Below are 18,041 nucleotides of genomic sequence, written 5' to 3' on the forward strand. Positions count from 1 at the left end.
AAAATGCACACAAAATCAACATACAAAGAACTCATATAATCTGGATAACTTCTAATTAAGAGCAAATATTTTAAAGAGAAGATTATGGGATCAATTTGTTAAAAAAAAACATTCACACACATGGATTTATGTTAAACCATTTAGTAATATGAGTACATACAATCTGCAGATTACTTGCAATTTAAAGTACAAAAAGAATGTACCTTGCCAGCACTAACATACAGTGCTTAGCCTCATATTTGGAATATAAAGAATGAAATATATCAGCAACATTGTTTTGCAGTGGATAACAGGGATATCTCAGGTGAAAACTGTTACTAGTACTAGTACGTATTCAGCAGAATAATAATAGACATGAACTGAATCTATATGTCTATATACTTTTCTAAAGTATTTGTCCTTTACTTAGAGAGCATGAAAAGTGACATGCAGTAGAAGAAAGGTGTTATGGCAGGATTCAGTCTAAAACCACCAGTTCATACAGGCACAGAGGTGTGAACACTACATCTCAGGATACATAGCTGTAACATTAATATGATCATTTACAAACACATAAGTTACCAAAATTGATAGAAAAACACTGTTTCAATGTACCTTACAGACACAGTTGTACGTATTTATGGCATTCTCAGACTGCTGAACACAAACATAAAAGAGGAGCCGAGGTATGAATGGAGGAAATGTCAGACAACAGGTCAGATTTTAATATCTACTGTACTATAAGCTGGTTAATAACACAGAACATGGTTCACATATAGTAGTCAGATATACATACAGTACATATATCATTCAAATTCAAAGCCCCAGTAGTTCAGTGATAACCGTCACAGTTACATGATAAATATATTATATCTTTGATCAGCAGCACAGAGCATTACTGTTTGCACTGTGGATCCCGAAAGCCTATTCAGTGATGTGGTGATGACGTCATCGGGTCTGTCACATGTAGGTGATGTAGTTTTCAGGTATGAGGCCTGTTTTGCCATTGTACGTCGCCTGAAGCCAACCGGGTTCCACAGACGGGTACACTGCAGACACAAACAACTCAACTCAACACAGGCACCTTCTTACATGAAACAATCCAGTTTCATTTTATAAAGTGCCTTACACAGAGACATTTCTCTACAACTTCAAAGCACATTTTAGACTAGAGTTAACTGAATTTCCTGCTGGTTGTTTGGATGCCACAGATTTACAGTGAACTGTACGACATACATTATCTGTAAACTGCAACTGTCCCACAGTTGGATCATTAATATAAAGACATGTTGTGCAGCCAAGCATTAGTCATACCCACAGACCTTTATATTCAATTCTAGTCCAGATCATGAAGTTTCCAGACAATAATCCAAAAATTATTTCACATTATGGGGATTATGGGAAATGTGTCAATAAACAGAGATTAAGTGGTAAACCAGTTGATTAGTTGCCAAGTTTAGTTGATTAGAAAACTAATCAGTGACAATTTTGACATATGCATGACATACTTTTACAAATGTGGCTCCTAAACACCACCCATTTACACCTGTCATGAAATGTGATCCGGATCTGGATATGTTATCTGGACAAACACATGTTAATGCAGGTGTGAATGCAGACAGAACGCATTGGGATCAGAATGCGATCAGATTAGCCAGACCACATTTGGAGGTGGTCAGTCCTGCACTGTGAGTGGATCTCAGCCAGGTGTAAATGCAATCCATACAGCAAGTCCACATTCTTAAAATCAAAATCAAAATGCAGGCACAATGGAGGTAATGAGGATGTCTTTTACTACCAGGTGTAAATGGAAAGAGCCATGGATTGGCTGTCATTATCCAGATGACATGTCCAGATACAGATCACATGTGTAAATTATCCTTCGGTATATGACACTTGTGAGTGGTTTTCTTACCATTTGAGAACAGCGCCCCCTGTGGAAAGCTGAGCTCATGGCTGTGCTCTGCCTCACACGAGTAAAGAGCTTTAGCTTCCCTAAGAGAAAAAAATATATTTGAATCAGTGAAAGGAGTGATTTAGGATGTGAGTTAAGGAAGATTGTGCCACAAGCAACCTCTAAATCAACATACCTTCCTGATATGTCTAATGCTGAGGAGAATAATGAGCTCTCACGCTGCGGCAGTCTGACTGATAATCTGTAACACAAACAGTACATTTCCACTTGTTACTGAGAGTGAGTGAGTATGTCAATTTCGAAAACCCACTCTCAGCATCTAAAAACAAAGCGGCTAAATGGTTTTCTTCTTAAATAATGCGGGCAGGTCTTGAGCCATCCCTTTGATATTAGGCCAACCAGCATAATTCAAAGGGATGACTGATCTATGTTTCAAAATGCCATTAACTCTGCCAACAATGGTCATACCTCAAAGTTTCAGCAAAGCCGAACCCATCATCCACGGGTAGTTGAGGCCAGGAGAAACCTGGTTTCTTAAGTCAGTCATGTGCTCTTGTTTTCTCCTGAGCTAAACTATCCATGGACTGAGACCTATATGTCCTTTTCTAAGAGCATGGATCAAAGGCTGAAGCGCACAGTAAAATAATGTGATGATTAGAGCACCTCAATGTCTGAGATATAAATTTTAAAGACACTCACACTGATCCAGGCTTCTGGTAACCATTGCTGGATGCGGTGGCTGCAGAGTGTTTCACGGTCAGATCGGAGCCACAGCGGATGTGTGAAGGTTTACGTGTGTGTGTTGCCTCTTGGGGGTCCAGCGACATGAGACTGTGTACCGATCCATGACAGCTTTTGTAATCTGCGATAGAACACAAGAAGTCAAAACCGGACATAAAGTGACGGATACTTCTCACTTTATCCTACAGAGATGTACGCACCCTCAGAGATGTGTAGGGAGGTGAGAGAGGATGATGTGGAAAGCTGGTAGGGAAATAAAGAAGAGGAGGAGGAAGAGGAGGAGGAGGCAGTCCTGTATGTTTTTCTGTGCTGTTGAGAAGGAGAGGTAGAGTCCGTCACTCTGGTTTCTGCGACACTGGAGGAGGCATTTTTCTGATCCACTGAATGAGTGCTCTTCAGAGAGGAGACAGACGACACTCTCTGAACAGGTCGACCCTCCCTCAGAGAGGAGGAGCGCTCCACTGAAGAGTGCTGGATGGAGGTGGCGGAGGAGGAGGCTATGGAGGGACATATTGACTCTTTCACAGATGACAAGGAGGCAGTCGAGTTTCCTTTGACGGATGGAGTCCTCTCTGCAGAGAGTAAAGAGGACATGGAGGACGAAACCGAGGACATCTGCTGGGCCGGACTGAGCTGGGAGGAAGTCCGGGAGGAGGAAGGCGCAGGGTGAGGGGAGCTGTCTGACAGGTGTTTCTGAGCCTTCCCATTTGAGGAGTCGTGGGATGGGGAGCAGGAGGAAGCTGCAGGAGGAGACACCGGTGCTGTAGAGGATGAGATGGGCTCGGCAGCGGGAGAGGACGGGGGAGAGGTCTGAGACAATCCGTTCTTTTCAGAGGAGTGTGAGGACAGAGACTCCTGGCTGCCCATCGGAGTCGTGCTGGGGCTGCTACTGAATGTGTCACCTGGAGGGAGAAATGGAAACAAGTCACATAATATAGAGACTGAATGATATCAAGGCTAGTGCTCAGGGATTGCTGAGTAGTTTGAGGACTGTCCCACAGCTACTGTATTTGCCCATCAACTCATTTGTGTAATATATTAGAGTCAAACCTTTCCCAAAGTGTACATTTTGAGATTTATAGTCAATGTCAATGACAATGTTAGAATTGTATGGTAATGCTGTTGAGAGCAAGGACTGTTTCCATGGTGGTGCATATCTGAGAGCACTGCAAAACGACGATTGTGCAAAAAAGACTTTAGCTCACTAATGTCACAATAGTTGAAAATGTCTGTTATCAAGCTCAATTTATTAATAATAATAATAATAATAATAATAATAATAATAATAATAAAAATAATAATGATAACTTTATTTATATTGGACTTTGCCAAACAGTTACTAAGTGCTTTCCAGTTACAACAGAGTGAACAGAGTAAAACAAATCCAAGAAAAACACAGATGATAAATGCTGCCCTGTTATCCATGGAAGACAAAATACAGCTACAAACATTAAAATGGCTCCAGGAAAACAAGATACATCACCAGTCATTTGCATTACAGTTGTTTATGGTGAACAACAGTTATCTAAATGAAACCTTCTGATGGAAAATCACTCTTTGGTGGAACTTCTACCAACTTACAGACCTCTTTTTTATAGACAACCTTTTTGTGAAGGGCCAAAAAGCTTATAATGGGTTGTATTTCATAAGCTTATGATATTTTTTGTTCATGTAAAATCTAAATTGGAAAAGTAACTAGTGGCTATAGCTGTCATATAAATGTTGTCGAGTAAAAAGTACCATCGAAATGTACAGGAATAGAAGTCTAAAGTAGCACAAAATGGATTTTACTCCAGTAAAAGTACCTTAAAATTGTATGAGATACATGTAAGATAAATTGTTGATAAGATGGAAGAGCCGTACGCTGCAGAAAGACTCACTGTCGTTGTCTGCCAGGCAGAGAGCAGGAGGGTAGAGACGGGCCTTCCTCTTTCCAGATGACAGACAGATGGCTTTGTTCCTCCGAGGAGTTGCACGAGAGGACGGAGCCTGAGGTAACGGGACTGACAGGTCTGGGGCCTCACCAAAAATCTGACAGAGACACACAGCGTACATGTCAGTTGTGTGTATGTTTGTATATGTGTATGTGTGTGTGTGTGTGTGTGTGTGTGTGTATGTGTATTTGTAAGCACACCTTGTCGTGGTTTTCAATGATAATCTCCACCACAATGTTCTGAAACTTGATGTTCATCATGGCCGCCACCGTCTCTTCCTGTGACCTCATCAGCGTGGGGCCGAAGATCATTCCCAGGTTGGACACAGTCATCAGGTTCTGGTCACTGTGAGAGGACACCCTGCACGTGCACACATACACAATGAACATGTAGTCTTTATATCAAATTTCAGTACACGTACTCCTGCTAGTTTAGCTATCAGCATACTGAACATATCATAGTTATTTGTGCATTTTTGAAAGAGATCTGTGCTTCTCTACTCAAAGCAGCTTGAGTAAATTAACATTTCTTAAAAGGTGTCAATTTTAACTGTAATCTATAAAAGTATTCATGGCTTTGCAGTTTAGAATAAATCATCTTCAATCAATGACTTTCTTGCCTAATTGTCTGACAGAAAATTGTAAATTGTTTTTGCATTTTCAAATACCACTTTAGGAAAATAAGACGCCGAAGGGACATTCTGACCAATAAAAGCACAGAATGAGCCAATATGTACATACTTGAGGAGGTGGTTGGTTAAGAGGTCCAACATTGCTTTGTTTTTTTCTGGTAGTTTGTGTACGAGAGCATGAATCGCTCTCACTCTATACTTCTGGTCATCATACTCTGTGAAACAAGGAAAAAGTACAGAGGGAGGGACATGATTTAATGGTGAGAGGGAGACATAATGTGCTTCTGTTTACATGAGGTAGTAAATAAGTTAAATCCAAACACTGCTGAAATAATAATACTTACTTGCAGCCTTGATGAATTCTTTATGCAGTCTGTAGGTCAGTAGTGGTTCTGCCAGACACCTGCATGCACATTAGAAATCATGAATTCATAATTCATGCAAAGTGTTATTCAAAAAGACTGCTTTGTACTGAAATGTTACCTGAAATAATTCTTTAGGCCACTGGTGATGGTTTTGTTGTCCCAGGCGTCTGCGTCCAGCTGCATGTCAGAGGGAGCTGTGGATGCTACAGGAATGCAGATAATAAATTATTTAACTGCAGTGACTGATTTTTAAATACACCAGTGATTCATTGTGCTGGAATAAATCTTCCCCTTGCAGAAAAATCACATCAAACAGAGGAAAGCAGGGTGTTTCCTACCAAACACACTTGTCATCAACCGCTGAACTTTTGAGTTGACTCCTCCAGTCCTGTACAGTCCCAAGGTGGTAATGCCTACACACACACGTTTTCACATAATTGATAAATCAACAATGTATTCAATAAATTTGAATACTTTTTCTCATGTGAACACTTTAAGGAGGAAGAATACCTCTTGTTTCAACCAGCTCAATACACTTCTTAACAAAGTTGAGACCCGCCACGTTGAGAAATGCTGTAAAACAAACATTTTTATCAACATTTCTGACACATTGCAAAACATATTAGGAGATGTTAATAATAATAATAGAATAATAGAATAATAGAATCTTCTGAACAAAAACAACATAGATTTGGATACTTACTCTCCTCCTTTTTACTGAGCAATGAAGGCAGAGTGTAAATCTGGACAAAGAAAGAAAACATTTTTAAGTATGTGTTAGTATTTTTCTTTCTAGTCATTTATTTACCAATGATACTGTACCATCGATATTATTTATTTACTGGTGGATATATTCTTACAGGTTCTTTTCCATCCATTGCCTCCATCCACAGCCGCCTGTTGGCCTCGGAAAGTGCTTGCAGGGTGATGACGCCATGCCTGCAGAGAAAGATTTTTTCAATGTATTTATTCCACAGATCGTCTTGTGTTACGGACGAACAGCCGCTCAGTCATCTTTCTCCTCTCACCTCTCCACCACCTCGATGTCGAAGCAGAAGCGCTTGTCGATTGAATCCCTCTTCCTTCTGACACACGAGCGCAGCTTGAACATCTCAGGTGAACCACTCACCACGCCGTTCTGCTGACGAGAGACACGTTTACAATAACATTAACATCTTCTAAGGATTCTCATCAAGTCTGAGCTTTTGATATTGAAGCAAAGAAACACTGCTCAATATGTTTAGGACCATATTGGTGTTTTTGCATGTTTTATCCCCTCAACAATATAGTTCCTACTTTTCAATTTGCATCAAACCCAACAACAAAACTACACAACCCTATGACAATAATGTAACTCAGCTCTGTATAAGTTGATTTTCATAGCGGATTTTAATGCTAGAACAGAAACAAATGGCTGTGTGGAAGACAGGAAACATAAAAACTAAAGCATGGTTTGTAAAGTGGTAAGCAGTGATGAAGCACATCATGATTTTTCGTAAACACACTGGTATGGTTATTCATCTGTGCCAACAGCTCACCTGTCGGCTGGCTGGTCTGGCCTCTGTGTTGCTCATGGTGAACATCTTGGAGCTTTTTTCGTAAGTACAGTAGTATCTGGTCCACACACTGCCCAATGGACCTGTAATACATGACACACGTTTTAATACAGGTGCACTTGTGTATGACTGTATGTGTTTTAATTCTGACATTTGATTTTCTTCACAGAATAAGGGAGAGAAAGAGTATCTCACGTTTCTCCTGTATGTATAGATATCCCTCCATGGTAAAGCAACTGGGGGCTTTGAAGTCTTCTTCTGCAGATCGGATCCTCTTCATCAGCCTCTCAACCTCAGCACGCGTACTTTCAAAGTTATTTCGAGCCTTATTAACATAAATACACATAAGAAAATGCATTGAAAGGAGGCTCTCATACATATCTATATGAAACATACAAAATCTTTGTTGGTCAGAGAGTGGTTACTTCGTCCAGCTGAGTAAGTAACCTTAGCCTTTGTTAATCCAAGCAGTACATTAAAAAGAGAAAACATCTGAGACCCCGAACCTTGAGGCTGTAACAATGACGTACATGTTTTCACCTTTTAGAGAGGTGACACTGCATTTTAATTTTACAGAAATTAAAGGACAAATTGAGGGGCAACTGAAAGGATTGATAGTGCCCAGTGAATTTTTGCAGTCTGGACATAATCAAGTTAGGACTGCCTATTATGGTTCTGATCAGTTTATCTCTGACTCTCTCCAGGTGAACCAGTCAAACAAAGTGTGAACTGGACCAGGCCTTGATCAAACTGTGGCTGAAAGTAGTTCACCCTGTATGTTTCAAAACGCTAGGAGTATCAGGTGTGAGAAGTTTCCACTTCAGGACAGGTAATGTCAGATGCAACCGGAACTGACTTTCAAATACTTTCTCTTAATGGCTTAAGAGGCAGGCAGACCAGATAGAACAAACTATTTACCAATACTATTTACAAGTAATATCAGGCCCTGGTTTGGTCTAGAGGTTTGCAGCAAACATACACACTTACATTCTGCAGGTTGAACTGAAGCTGCTGCTTGTAGGGTTCAAACTCACTGGCCAGCTCGTAGCCCTCATGGTAGAATGTAAACAAACCCTGCAAGAAGGCTAATAGCTGAAGAGCAGAGAGAGAAATCCGCTGTTAGCTGGGGGGCTTGTGAGTGTGAAGTTCAATGAGAGTAGTACAAAAGAATGATTGTCAGTCATCTGCTCAATCAATCAGAATAGCCGCTACAGGAGAAAAACCCCCGAACTCTGCCTGTTGTTTGGTTTGCTGCCCTTGTTTACTTTACAACAAAGAGTTTCCCTCTCTGTCAGGCGGAAGAGATCTCCATGCAGGAAGTGCTGCTACAGCAACAGGAAGTGGGCTTTACTGATATCTATCATTAAAACATTTTAATCACTGGCCAAACAGTGTGTGTAATGTGTGTTTTTCAGAACCTCACTTAGATGTCTTTCCCTGATGATGTCTGTAGGCTTGGCTGCAATTATGACTTGATGTCTACATCATTGTTTACAAAATAGACTCATCAGTCATGTTTTCCTGTGATGAAACATTGTGTACTGGTGACTGAGTTTTCCCTCCACTGGGCAGAGCTGTGAAGGCCCAGCAGCTCAGACAAATCTGAAGGAGCGAAATGACAACTCGACACAGGCAAAAAGATTGATACTGACAAAACCACCTGTATTACAAATGACACATATATCCCGGCATTAAAATACACAGTTGATTGTGCTTAAGTTGCAAATAAACATGATCATAACATACATATGTGAACTCACCGGCTCCACAAATTCAAACTTTTTTCTCTCCTGCACTTCCTGGATCTTGAAGACATACTGCAGCGATGCATCATAAAAAACCTGCCTGTCCTTACTCATCTGTGAATCAGCCTGCAACAAAAACAGCAACAACACACATACAGCGCTTTACGTTACCTAACACATGTGGGAGGAACTCGGAGTGCGATTTTAGGAATCAGACAGTTTACCTCGTGTAGCTGTGACTCCTTCTTTTTGGAAGACAGGCTGAGGTGTTTCTCTAGAACAGAGTAGTACCTTTCTGTCTCCTTGTCAAACTGCTTCTTTCCCTCCTGAGGAAGACAGACATGTGGAGAGGACATGAGCAATGAATAAAAGCAAGCCTATGAATTTCTACATCTGCTAAAAAGCTTTTTTACAGAGAAAATGTGACACTTAGTGCCAATATGATACCTGAACTGAGAATAAACATGTTTTTCTACAATGTTTCTTTTTGTTGTTGTTTATGAACTTCTCAAATGCATTTGTATTTATCATTATTGGAACACAAGCAGCCATACAACAACGTACTAATTAAATAAAAAAATACAATTAGGTTAAAATAGCAACGTTATTATTTAAATCAGTAATTATCTGATCAAAGAATTGGTAAATAACACAAGAATTTGATTAGGCATCCCATGCTGGCTTTCAGTACTTTTTTCAATACTACCACTGTACCACTGACACAATTCAATCAGTATTCAAAAAGTATGGAGGTCTGACACCCAGTCCAACTGTACGCTACCTAATAAGTAAATAAAGCAACAAGACTAAGAGTCAACAGCCATGCTAGTGGCTTTGTAAGGTTAATTGGGCACAGTGGTGCTTTAACATCAGCGTGCTAACATGCTGATGTTAAGAAGGTATACTGTTTACCATCTTCATTTAGCCTGTTACCATCCCAACATTTGCTTATTAACACTAAACATATTCTAACAAGTTCAAATGAGGAACTTAAGGAACAGCAGTGCACGCTAACACGCTCACTGTGACTATGCTAAGATGCTGCTAACATGTATTCACTATGTTCACCATCTTAGTTTAGCCTACAAAGCACAGTTGAGGCTGATGGGAATGTCTTTAGTTTTGGAGGTATCTGGTCATAAACCAAAGTATTGGGACCATCAGACTGACATTGCCATCCCTAGAGCCATGCTGCTAGCATGGCCTATAATACCAAAATGCCACAAATCTGCAGTGAGGTTGCAAGGTGGAAATACCTGCACGACTGTCTCTGTATCTGATGTTTCCCAAGAGACAGAAGTTCAGATGGTTTTAGGAATGAGCTAATAAGCCTTGAGGGACCAAAATGCTATGACGAAGTGTAGTGGGACCATTAATAATCTAAATGAGACACTGCCAAACTATTTAGGACAACAGCTATTTTCCATAACAGCTGCAGCTCCAAACTCCAACCACTCTTTCTTGCTCAGTGTGAGGATGTACTGCTCACACACTCCTGCTACATTCTGCATGCTGGAGAGTCGCTTAGATCAACGCAGAGAAATGGGCTGTGATTTCACTTTCAGGGTTAGTCATAGTTGTGTGTTTTTTTTAAACCCTTGGCGTCTGTGCATGATACTGCTATCTCTGCTGTTATTTCGGTCTCAGAGAGAGCAAAGACAAAAATATTAGATAAACTGAATTAGAAGACTTGAGACAGCTGCTGAAACCAGACACCAGACTCATTTTGTGTTTATACTGCCTCACTGAGTTCAACTATCTCTCTGTCTGTGACGCGCTCCCTGTCTTCCCTCCCAGCGTCCGTTCCCATGACCTTGTTACTGACACTGGACTGTGCTCCATCGTTTATCTGAACAAATTGGATTCTCTGGCCACTGAATGAGAGACTGACTGGGACCAGACCAGAGCAGGATGATCTGTCTGATCACCACCCACTTGTTAATACCTCAGCAGAGACTGTGTGACATTTTGAATATCACCAGTGGTTGTTCTATGTAAAAAAAGACAGCAAAGCAACTTTGTGTTAATGATCTACTCAGCTTTAAAGTTACCCTTCGATTCTAACATCTAGAGATATACCTTGACAGCTCCAATCTGCTCCTTTCGAAACCTCTCAAGCGGTGAGATCAACACGTCGTCAGCGTTCTGGATCTGAGAGAGGAACAGAGAAAACAGTCACCTCAGTGAGTCATAACAGTAAACAGCTCAGTTCCATGAGGGCTGCAGTGGTGACTCCAGTGTTTTACTTAAAATAGGTTTTGTCTAATCTGATCGCTCAATAGATATTTTTATTTTTTTTTATTTTTCTTTTTTTCTGACATCTTTGTCTTCAAGAGACAAATTTCTTGACATTTCTGCAACATTTAAAAGCAGATGTTGCAATGAGAAAAAGGGCAACTTCAATTGTACAACACGAATCTCCCCGTGCTGCACTCAGGGGATTTCAAAATAGTTCAAATGAAGACATCAATATGACCAACTTCAATTTGTTGTATCTATTTGACGTTGATCTCATCTAGTATTTTGTTTAACTGGCAGCCTAGAGTGTTTATTGATTAGATCAGAGGTGTCGAAGTATGTAAATGTTTGTGCAAGGGAACTGAAACAGTGGATCTCAGGAATTAAATATCTCTCAATTCATATATCGTACCTGTGGTTTGTTTACTTCCTGTTTCCATACAAAAAAGCTCAAGGTTGGATACTGTCCAACTATCTAAATATCATAGTGACACCCAGCACAAACCTTAGTTACAGTCAGTTTATGAATATACCGCATGCTTATTATCCAACATTATGATCATTGAGCACTTTATGGACTTTGCTCATGGTTGTTATGCAAGTCACAGAAAACAAGACTAAGAGTTTACAGTCAAGCTAATTGCCTTGTGACATGCGACGTGAAGCAGGTATCCCGTTTATCATGTTCAACATCTTAGTTTAGCGTGTTAGCATGCTAGCATTTGCTAATTAGCACTAAACACAAACTCTGCCTGAGACTGATAGGGATGTCATTAGTTTATCTTTTTGTATTCATGATTTAATCAAAATTGGGATCTGATGATGGCGGTGGATGAAAAGTCAGGAGAGCTGATATAATTGATCCTGAGGGGGACGTGAACGTTTGTACCAACTGTTATGGCAATCCATCCAATGGTTGTTGAGTTATTTCAATAAAAACGACAAATGTCAACCTCATGGTGGGATTGGATGAAAAGTCAAGAGGACCACCAAAGTCATTAGAATAAAGATTTCATGGCAATCCATCCAATAGTTGTTGAGATCAGTCTGGATCAAAGTGTCTACAGACCCACAGACTGACGGACTGACCCCCCTAACAATCAAGGTGCAAATACTCAAATGAACATAGAACATGGGGAAAACAGCAGCTTTTCTGCCTGTTTTAGTAGCAACACTGCAAATTGGGGCATAAGTCAAGTCTAGAATGTGCTCTTGGTGAAGTTGGGCTGCAGCGTCAGTAGATGCAATGCAAATTTCCAAACCTACAATAATTTTGCTTATATTTTTGCAGCTGACTGAACAATATGTAAACGAAACTTGTGGTTGATGTTGAGACTTGAGTCAAGCGGTAAGGAGAGCGTTTATCAGAGCTCTGGTGTTTATATTAGGTCTCGGTCTCCTCTTTACTCATGAGTCCATTACTGTCACGTCTTGCTTTGTTCTGTTAGATGATTTAAGCATTAGACTCTAAATAGCTTCCCAGCCCTGCATCATGACTTTACTTTCACTTCACTTTAGTTTAGTTCCATTCCACTACCCAAAGAACGGTCTGCTTTCTTTGAACGTTCCTTGTTTTCCACCATATTACAATATGTAGGATGAAACTGAACACTAAGAGACTGAAGGGCATAGTCCAGGTTGAACAGATAGGTATTTCCTTCTTGCTCTTTAACTCAATAATGATGGTATTAGTAGAGGTTCAGACCTATCAGCAGCATTGCAGTGGAAAAGCATACAATTAAAATACACACACACTCACACAAAGAAAGAGAGAGAGAGCACACACACACACACACACACACACACACACACACACACACACACACACACACACAAGACCCTTTTATGGACTTTCCCAGGCAGTCAGGGCTCTGCTCAGTCTCGCAGGGGAATTGGCAGAATGGGTTCCACATGGTTCCTCTGTAACCAGACCATGCACACAGCTACAAAGGCACACACACACACACACACACACACAAGCACACACACACACACACACACACACACACACACACACACACACACAGAGGGCTATGCATAAGGTACAGTGGCGTACTATGCACATACATTGCACATGCACAGAGGTTTGCCTACACACAGTCTGAGCCAGACTCCAGTCACTCCCACACAAAGGCCTTTGGTTTATGGAGGGTCTGTAAGTCAAAGACTTTTCCGAATCAAATAAGTGGACCAGACTTTGGGACGAGAGTTTGAGGAAGTCAGTGTGGTGTGAAGTGAAGGTCCCTGACAAAGACTGTAACTTTCATAATCAAAATAGTGAGAGTGCAACACAACTGGTCAACAGTCAAAGGAAACTATTGGTTCAGACTGGTCTAATAATGTATAACAGTAAAGTCCATCAGACATCTGTGGTTTCTCTTCCAGATGGAATAAAGATATATGAATCACAACCATTTTATTTATGTCAATTATGCAGAGAAGGATGGTGTACAGAGACAAAGAAAATTCTGAAAACATTTATAGAATAAATGGAAAAACATTCAGTTGTTAACATCCATTTCAAGTTGTTGTTGTTAGAGCAACTGTTTTTATAAATAATAATAATAATAAATAGAAAAGGTCAGAACAAAAAAGTGCTAAGCATAAAGATCACTAGCCCTTAATTTTGACTTTACTTAAAATGGCGTCTTGTCAAGGTCACAACCAACAAAATGTCCTCAATTTTTAAACCTTCCTTATTTTATTTTTTTAAAAAGTACAGCATAAAGACCTGCATTTTGGTTTTCTCTCTCTCTCTCTCTCTCTCTCTCTCTCTCTCTCTCACACACACACACACACATTTTCTTACCAGCCGTTTTCTCTCCTCTTCCATGGTGCTCAGGAGCTGAGAGAACTCCTTCAAGGACTGAGCTGGAAAAGAAATTACACACATCAAATGTGGCAAGGCTGATCATATTTGACACAGTTTGCAGTCACAACTCCTAGTTTTCAAGATCATTAGAGGCCGTTTCATCTCACCTATATTGATCTCATCATCAGTCTCAGCATCTCCAATACACTCAAGCTGGAACTCCTGCAGAGACTGAGAAAACCGTTGAACAGCAAGCGAAAGACCTGAGAAAGACAGAGAGAAGTTCATTCAGTCGCTTAAAGCAGGTATTTAATTATTGCCACCACTTATTTGTGACTAATATAATTTCTCTATTTTCACTAACACAATGTAAATTCTCCTACAGGCTACAAGCAGCATCACTTATTCCCTCCTGTAACAAACTATTAATGTATTTTCCTACAAGACTTTGCATATCTTCCACTGCCAGGACATGAGGTGTCAAAGTCTGATGTAAACTGCCACACCCTGCAACAAACTCCACTTGACAGCCTTGGCCTCAGACAACTTTATGTGTTTACGTGTCCAAACAACACTCCAGTAATAAGAGTTTAATACCACCTTTCATTCTCTAAGTTGCATGAACACTTGGCACAACATGGCTGCATTCTCTCACTCTCACACCCATAACACTGGTCTGCATGCCAGGCGCTCGCTGTAAGGCACTACTTCAATCAAACCACTGCATTATACACTGATAATAAAACCATTTAAATGTCCTCTAGTAGCAGTTTATACACGATTACTGCCTGGAGTTCAGCAAAAAGAACTGTGGTCAGGTTCAGTGCATGAAAGGCAAAGGCACAGCTATTTTCTATGCTGGAAAAATTAAGGTTGTAAATTAGGTTGTATATATACATTTCTTATGTACGTCTCTTATGTTCAGCAGTCTACATACCGTACTCTGCATGTTTCTATTTTGTGATGGTGGACTGTTAATGCAAAAAGTTTGTGGTCAGACTCAAAAACTTTAATGTGTTTAACTTTTTGTGAAAACACATTTTTTTTCAAAAAAATAACACACACACACACACACACCTGTGTGGTTAGAGTTAGGGTTAGTCGAACACACGCAGCATCATCTGTGTGTACGTCAGGCAGCAGCAGGTGTTCACACCAATGACCTCAACCAGCAGGTGAGCCAAAGAAACCGCTGGCAGCCACAAAGCGTAGGTGTGTCTGAGGTGATCAAAAGAAACTCCAAACACATAGGAGTTACCTGCTTTTTGAAAGTCTTCATCAGCTGATGATATATAAATATGACCACCATCAAACTGTGCAGCAGTTAAACATACAACTTTCCATACCAAACGAATTTTATGGATATATATTTATATAATGGATTAATGGATCAGTTGATTTAGAGAAAATGAATTGTCAATAATTTTGATTAATTGTTCCAAGTCATTTATAAAGGAAACAAGCTAAAGATTTGCTGTTTCATGCCTCTCAAAATGTGAGGATTCACCACTTTTGTCTGCTTTGTATAATTGTAAATTGACTATGTTGGGTTTTGTACCATTAGTCAGACAAAACAAGCCATCTGAAGACGTCACCTTCTCCTTCAGAAATCACGATGGTCATTTTCACTATTTTCTGAATCTTTTTAGATTACTCATAAAAATAACCTACAGATAAATGAAAAGAATTGGTAGTTGCAGCCCAGGTGGACACTGTGCTTTAGTACATTTTCAATAAACTAGCACAAACCAATTGACACACAGTGAGCCTGCAGTTTTCAGGGGCCCAGGAGCAGTTTGCAGCTTGCTTTGCCCTGTTGGTAATCCAGCCTTGTTCTGTGTTAGTCTAGAAACATTATGTGACTGCACAGATAACCTCATTGTAAAACTGACTTCTATCGATAAAAGCACAATGGTTTTGATGAAATATCTCAGTATTGATAAAAAGGAAACGTGATCTATTGTCCTCTTTATGTTACACCTAATTAAGTGGCATTAGTAGGACATGGATAATAAAATGATTAATGGCTAATGATGGCCAAGCAAATAAAGACATTTATTCTTCTCACTTATGTCCAGCTAATCTCCCAATGGCAAAATAACATAAAACCAGACAAAGACATGTATGGTCTCATGGTAAGATAAGTTAAATAACTGTACCACTATGTGGACACTATAGCCTATACATAACACTGTAACTACCAACGTAACTGTGCTGTTCATACCACCCAAACACAATTCAGTGTGATAAGCTATTAACTAAGTCTAATGTAATGTTAGCCTAAATACTGGCTCTGTTTCAATTGATGGCCTTGTGTTGCCCTGTTATCAGGCAACAGACCGTGCAACTGGTCGAGTAACTTACTGTAACACACACTTTTTCCCCCTGAAAACAAGTTACAAACAGCGTGTACTTACTTCTGAGGGCAGATACGAGCATGTTTCCATCTTTGATGAGGTCTTTAATAAACCTGTTGGTGCGCTCCAGCTCTATCTCATGACACTGCAGTCGCTCTCTGAACTCCGGACTGTCCAGGAAAGAATCACTAAACTCCAGCGTCGGCAGACCCATCGATAAATTAATGCACACAGCTAATTATTAGACGGCCAAAGTAAGACGAGTTATCTGCCCCCTCGGTGAGATTTACGAGAGAAAATTGTGTTTCAATGTGCTCGGAGTAAATTGCTCAGAGGTTTCTTCCAGCTCCCTTTTTTTCATGCCTTTCGCAGTTTTTTCGCTCAGAACTTCCGGACACAGCGGAGTCTCTGACAGAGTTTGGCTAGGCTACACGACGAGCACTACGCTGCTTCTCTCACCTTTTAAAACAAATATATTCAAATATAAGGTCGCTTGGACTTCTTGGTGACTTTTTAGTCGGTACAGAAAACACCACCAGTCGCCGAAAGAAAGCAGTAGAGCTTAGTTTTGGAAGAATCAAAGCTGTCGGCAAAGACTGTGCTGCTAACTCTGCCTACAAACGGCTCTGAATGAAGGCTTGTTACTATGGGAACGGGAGACTCCTGCTGGCGCGTGCTGAAATCAGTGCAAAATTTGCCAAATTCGTCATAACAGTAATAACATAATCTGGACAACAACAACAATACTGCTACTACCTCTACAATATCTATTGCTCAATGTTTTTGGAGCTTTTGAAATGTCAAAAGCAAAATGAAGTCAATGAAGTTGAGGCACTGAAAGAAGCCTACATGGCAGCTAAAATAAAAGTCCTGAAGTGTAGTGAAGTGAAGTGTAAGTCTCAGTTGAAATCAAAGTGCGGAGAGGAATTGAAGAATCAATTGAATGTTGATTAAAGGAGCAGGAGGTGTCAGTCAAAGTGTAAGTCTTTAAAGCCCGTCAGTTCAGGTGTCAGTTAAGAGTAAAAACTGAAAGATGTCAGTTGAAGTTTCATATAAATAACACAGAAAACATGTAGCTATCAAATGCAAGTTAAGATTGTTTTTATACGTTTGTAAAATTGGCATCTTTTGTTTTTTTTTATCGGCAGGGAGACTAAGTGGATACCTAAACCAAGAATGAGATTTGTTTTTCAAAAGATAAGATATGAATCTTATCCTTTATCTTGTTTTGAGTTGTCGTTGTACACAGTAAGATATAATTCAAAATGACTCTCAAATTCTGGTCAAAATATGCACACACAATACTTAAAGTATGTGACAGATAAGGTTTTACTTCCTTCAGCCCACAACTTAAATAAACTACAGCAAACTTTATATGAAAGATTTGCAAGTTTGCAGGAACATTCTCACCACAAAAAATGCATTAGGTAAAATGATTTATGTACAAGTATACAAGTATAAGGTTCCCTACTGAAAAGCTACAGGCCAAAACAGGCCCTCTAATGTGAAAGAAATACAGTTGGGATTTATGCCAGCTGAACACTGGGAGGCACAGTGCATTGCTGAGTGCTGGCCAAATGCTCCAGGGCAACCACTGAATAGACAACATGCTTTCTTTTTTGACTAAACACTGCAGTCAAATGTGTTTTACTATCATTATACTTGCTACTGTACATCTTACTTGAGTCACTGGTGCAAGACATGACATTTTAGACCTCAGGAACAGACTCAGCTCAGCACTTCTAGTTTGCTAAAAAAGTGTTTTTGT

At 40.0% G+C, this 18,041-nt stretch overlaps 1 protein-coding gene across 2 annotated transcripts; it reads right to left on the reverse strand.

Moving 5' to 3' along the window:
• Positions 1–125: 125 nt before the first annotated feature.
• arhgap42a (Rho GTPase activating protein 42a) lies at positions 126–16,771 on the reverse strand. Of its 2 annotated transcripts, XM_070916726.1 has the most exons (24): positions 16,334–16,771; positions 14,084–14,179; positions 13,914–13,975; positions 10,946–11,017; positions 9,091–9,192; positions 8,882–8,992; positions 8,109–8,213; positions 7,317–7,446; positions 7,104–7,204; positions 6,594–6,703; positions 6,426–6,504; positions 6,269–6,308; positions 6,076–6,138; positions 5,904–5,978; positions 5,684–5,768; positions 5,545–5,603; positions 5,310–5,415; positions 4,770–4,929; positions 4,516–4,666; positions 2,836–3,537; positions 2,594–2,756; positions 2,070–2,135; positions 1,895–1,974; positions 126–1,028 (listed from the first exon to the last, which is right to left on the reverse strand). In XM_070916726.1, the coding sequence occupies exons 1-24, from the start codon at positions 16,485–16,487 to the stop codon at positions 940–942; spliced, it is 2,961 nt and encodes a 986-aa protein (XP_070772827.1). In that variant the 5' UTR covers positions 16,488–16,771; the 3' UTR covers positions 126–939. The 2 variants fall into 2 exon arrangements, with proteins under 2 accessions (XP_070772827.1, XP_070772828.1); XM_070916727.1 differs by lacking the exon at positions 2,070–2,135.
• Positions 16,772–18,041: the final 1,270 nt, after the last annotated feature.

The sequence above is a fragment of the Enoplosus armatus genome, chromosome 13 (genome assembly GCF_043641665.1).
Source record: "Enoplosus armatus isolate fEnoArm2 chromosome 13, fEnoArm2.hap1, whole genome shotgun sequence".
In the NCBI taxonomy this organism is placed as follows: domain Eukaryota; kingdom Metazoa; phylum Chordata; class Actinopteri; order Centrarchiformes; family Enoplosidae; genus Enoplosus; species Enoplosus armatus.

Bases quoted from the DNA above. Each gene is read 5' to 3' on its own strand.
- arhgap42a (XM_070916726.1), bottom strand. From the start codon at position 16,487: ATGGGTCTGCCGACGCTGGAGTTTAGTGATTCTTTCCTGGACAGTCCG. The intron at 14,180-16,333 runs GTAAGTACACGC...TGTCTTTCTCAG, and splicing joins GCTCGTATCTGCCCTCAGAA to GTCTTTCGCTTGCTGTTCAA. The intron at 2,136-2,593 runs GTGAGTGTCTTT...TTTGTGTTACAG, and splicing joins TACCAGAAGCCTGGATCAGT to ATTATCAGTCAGACTGCCGC.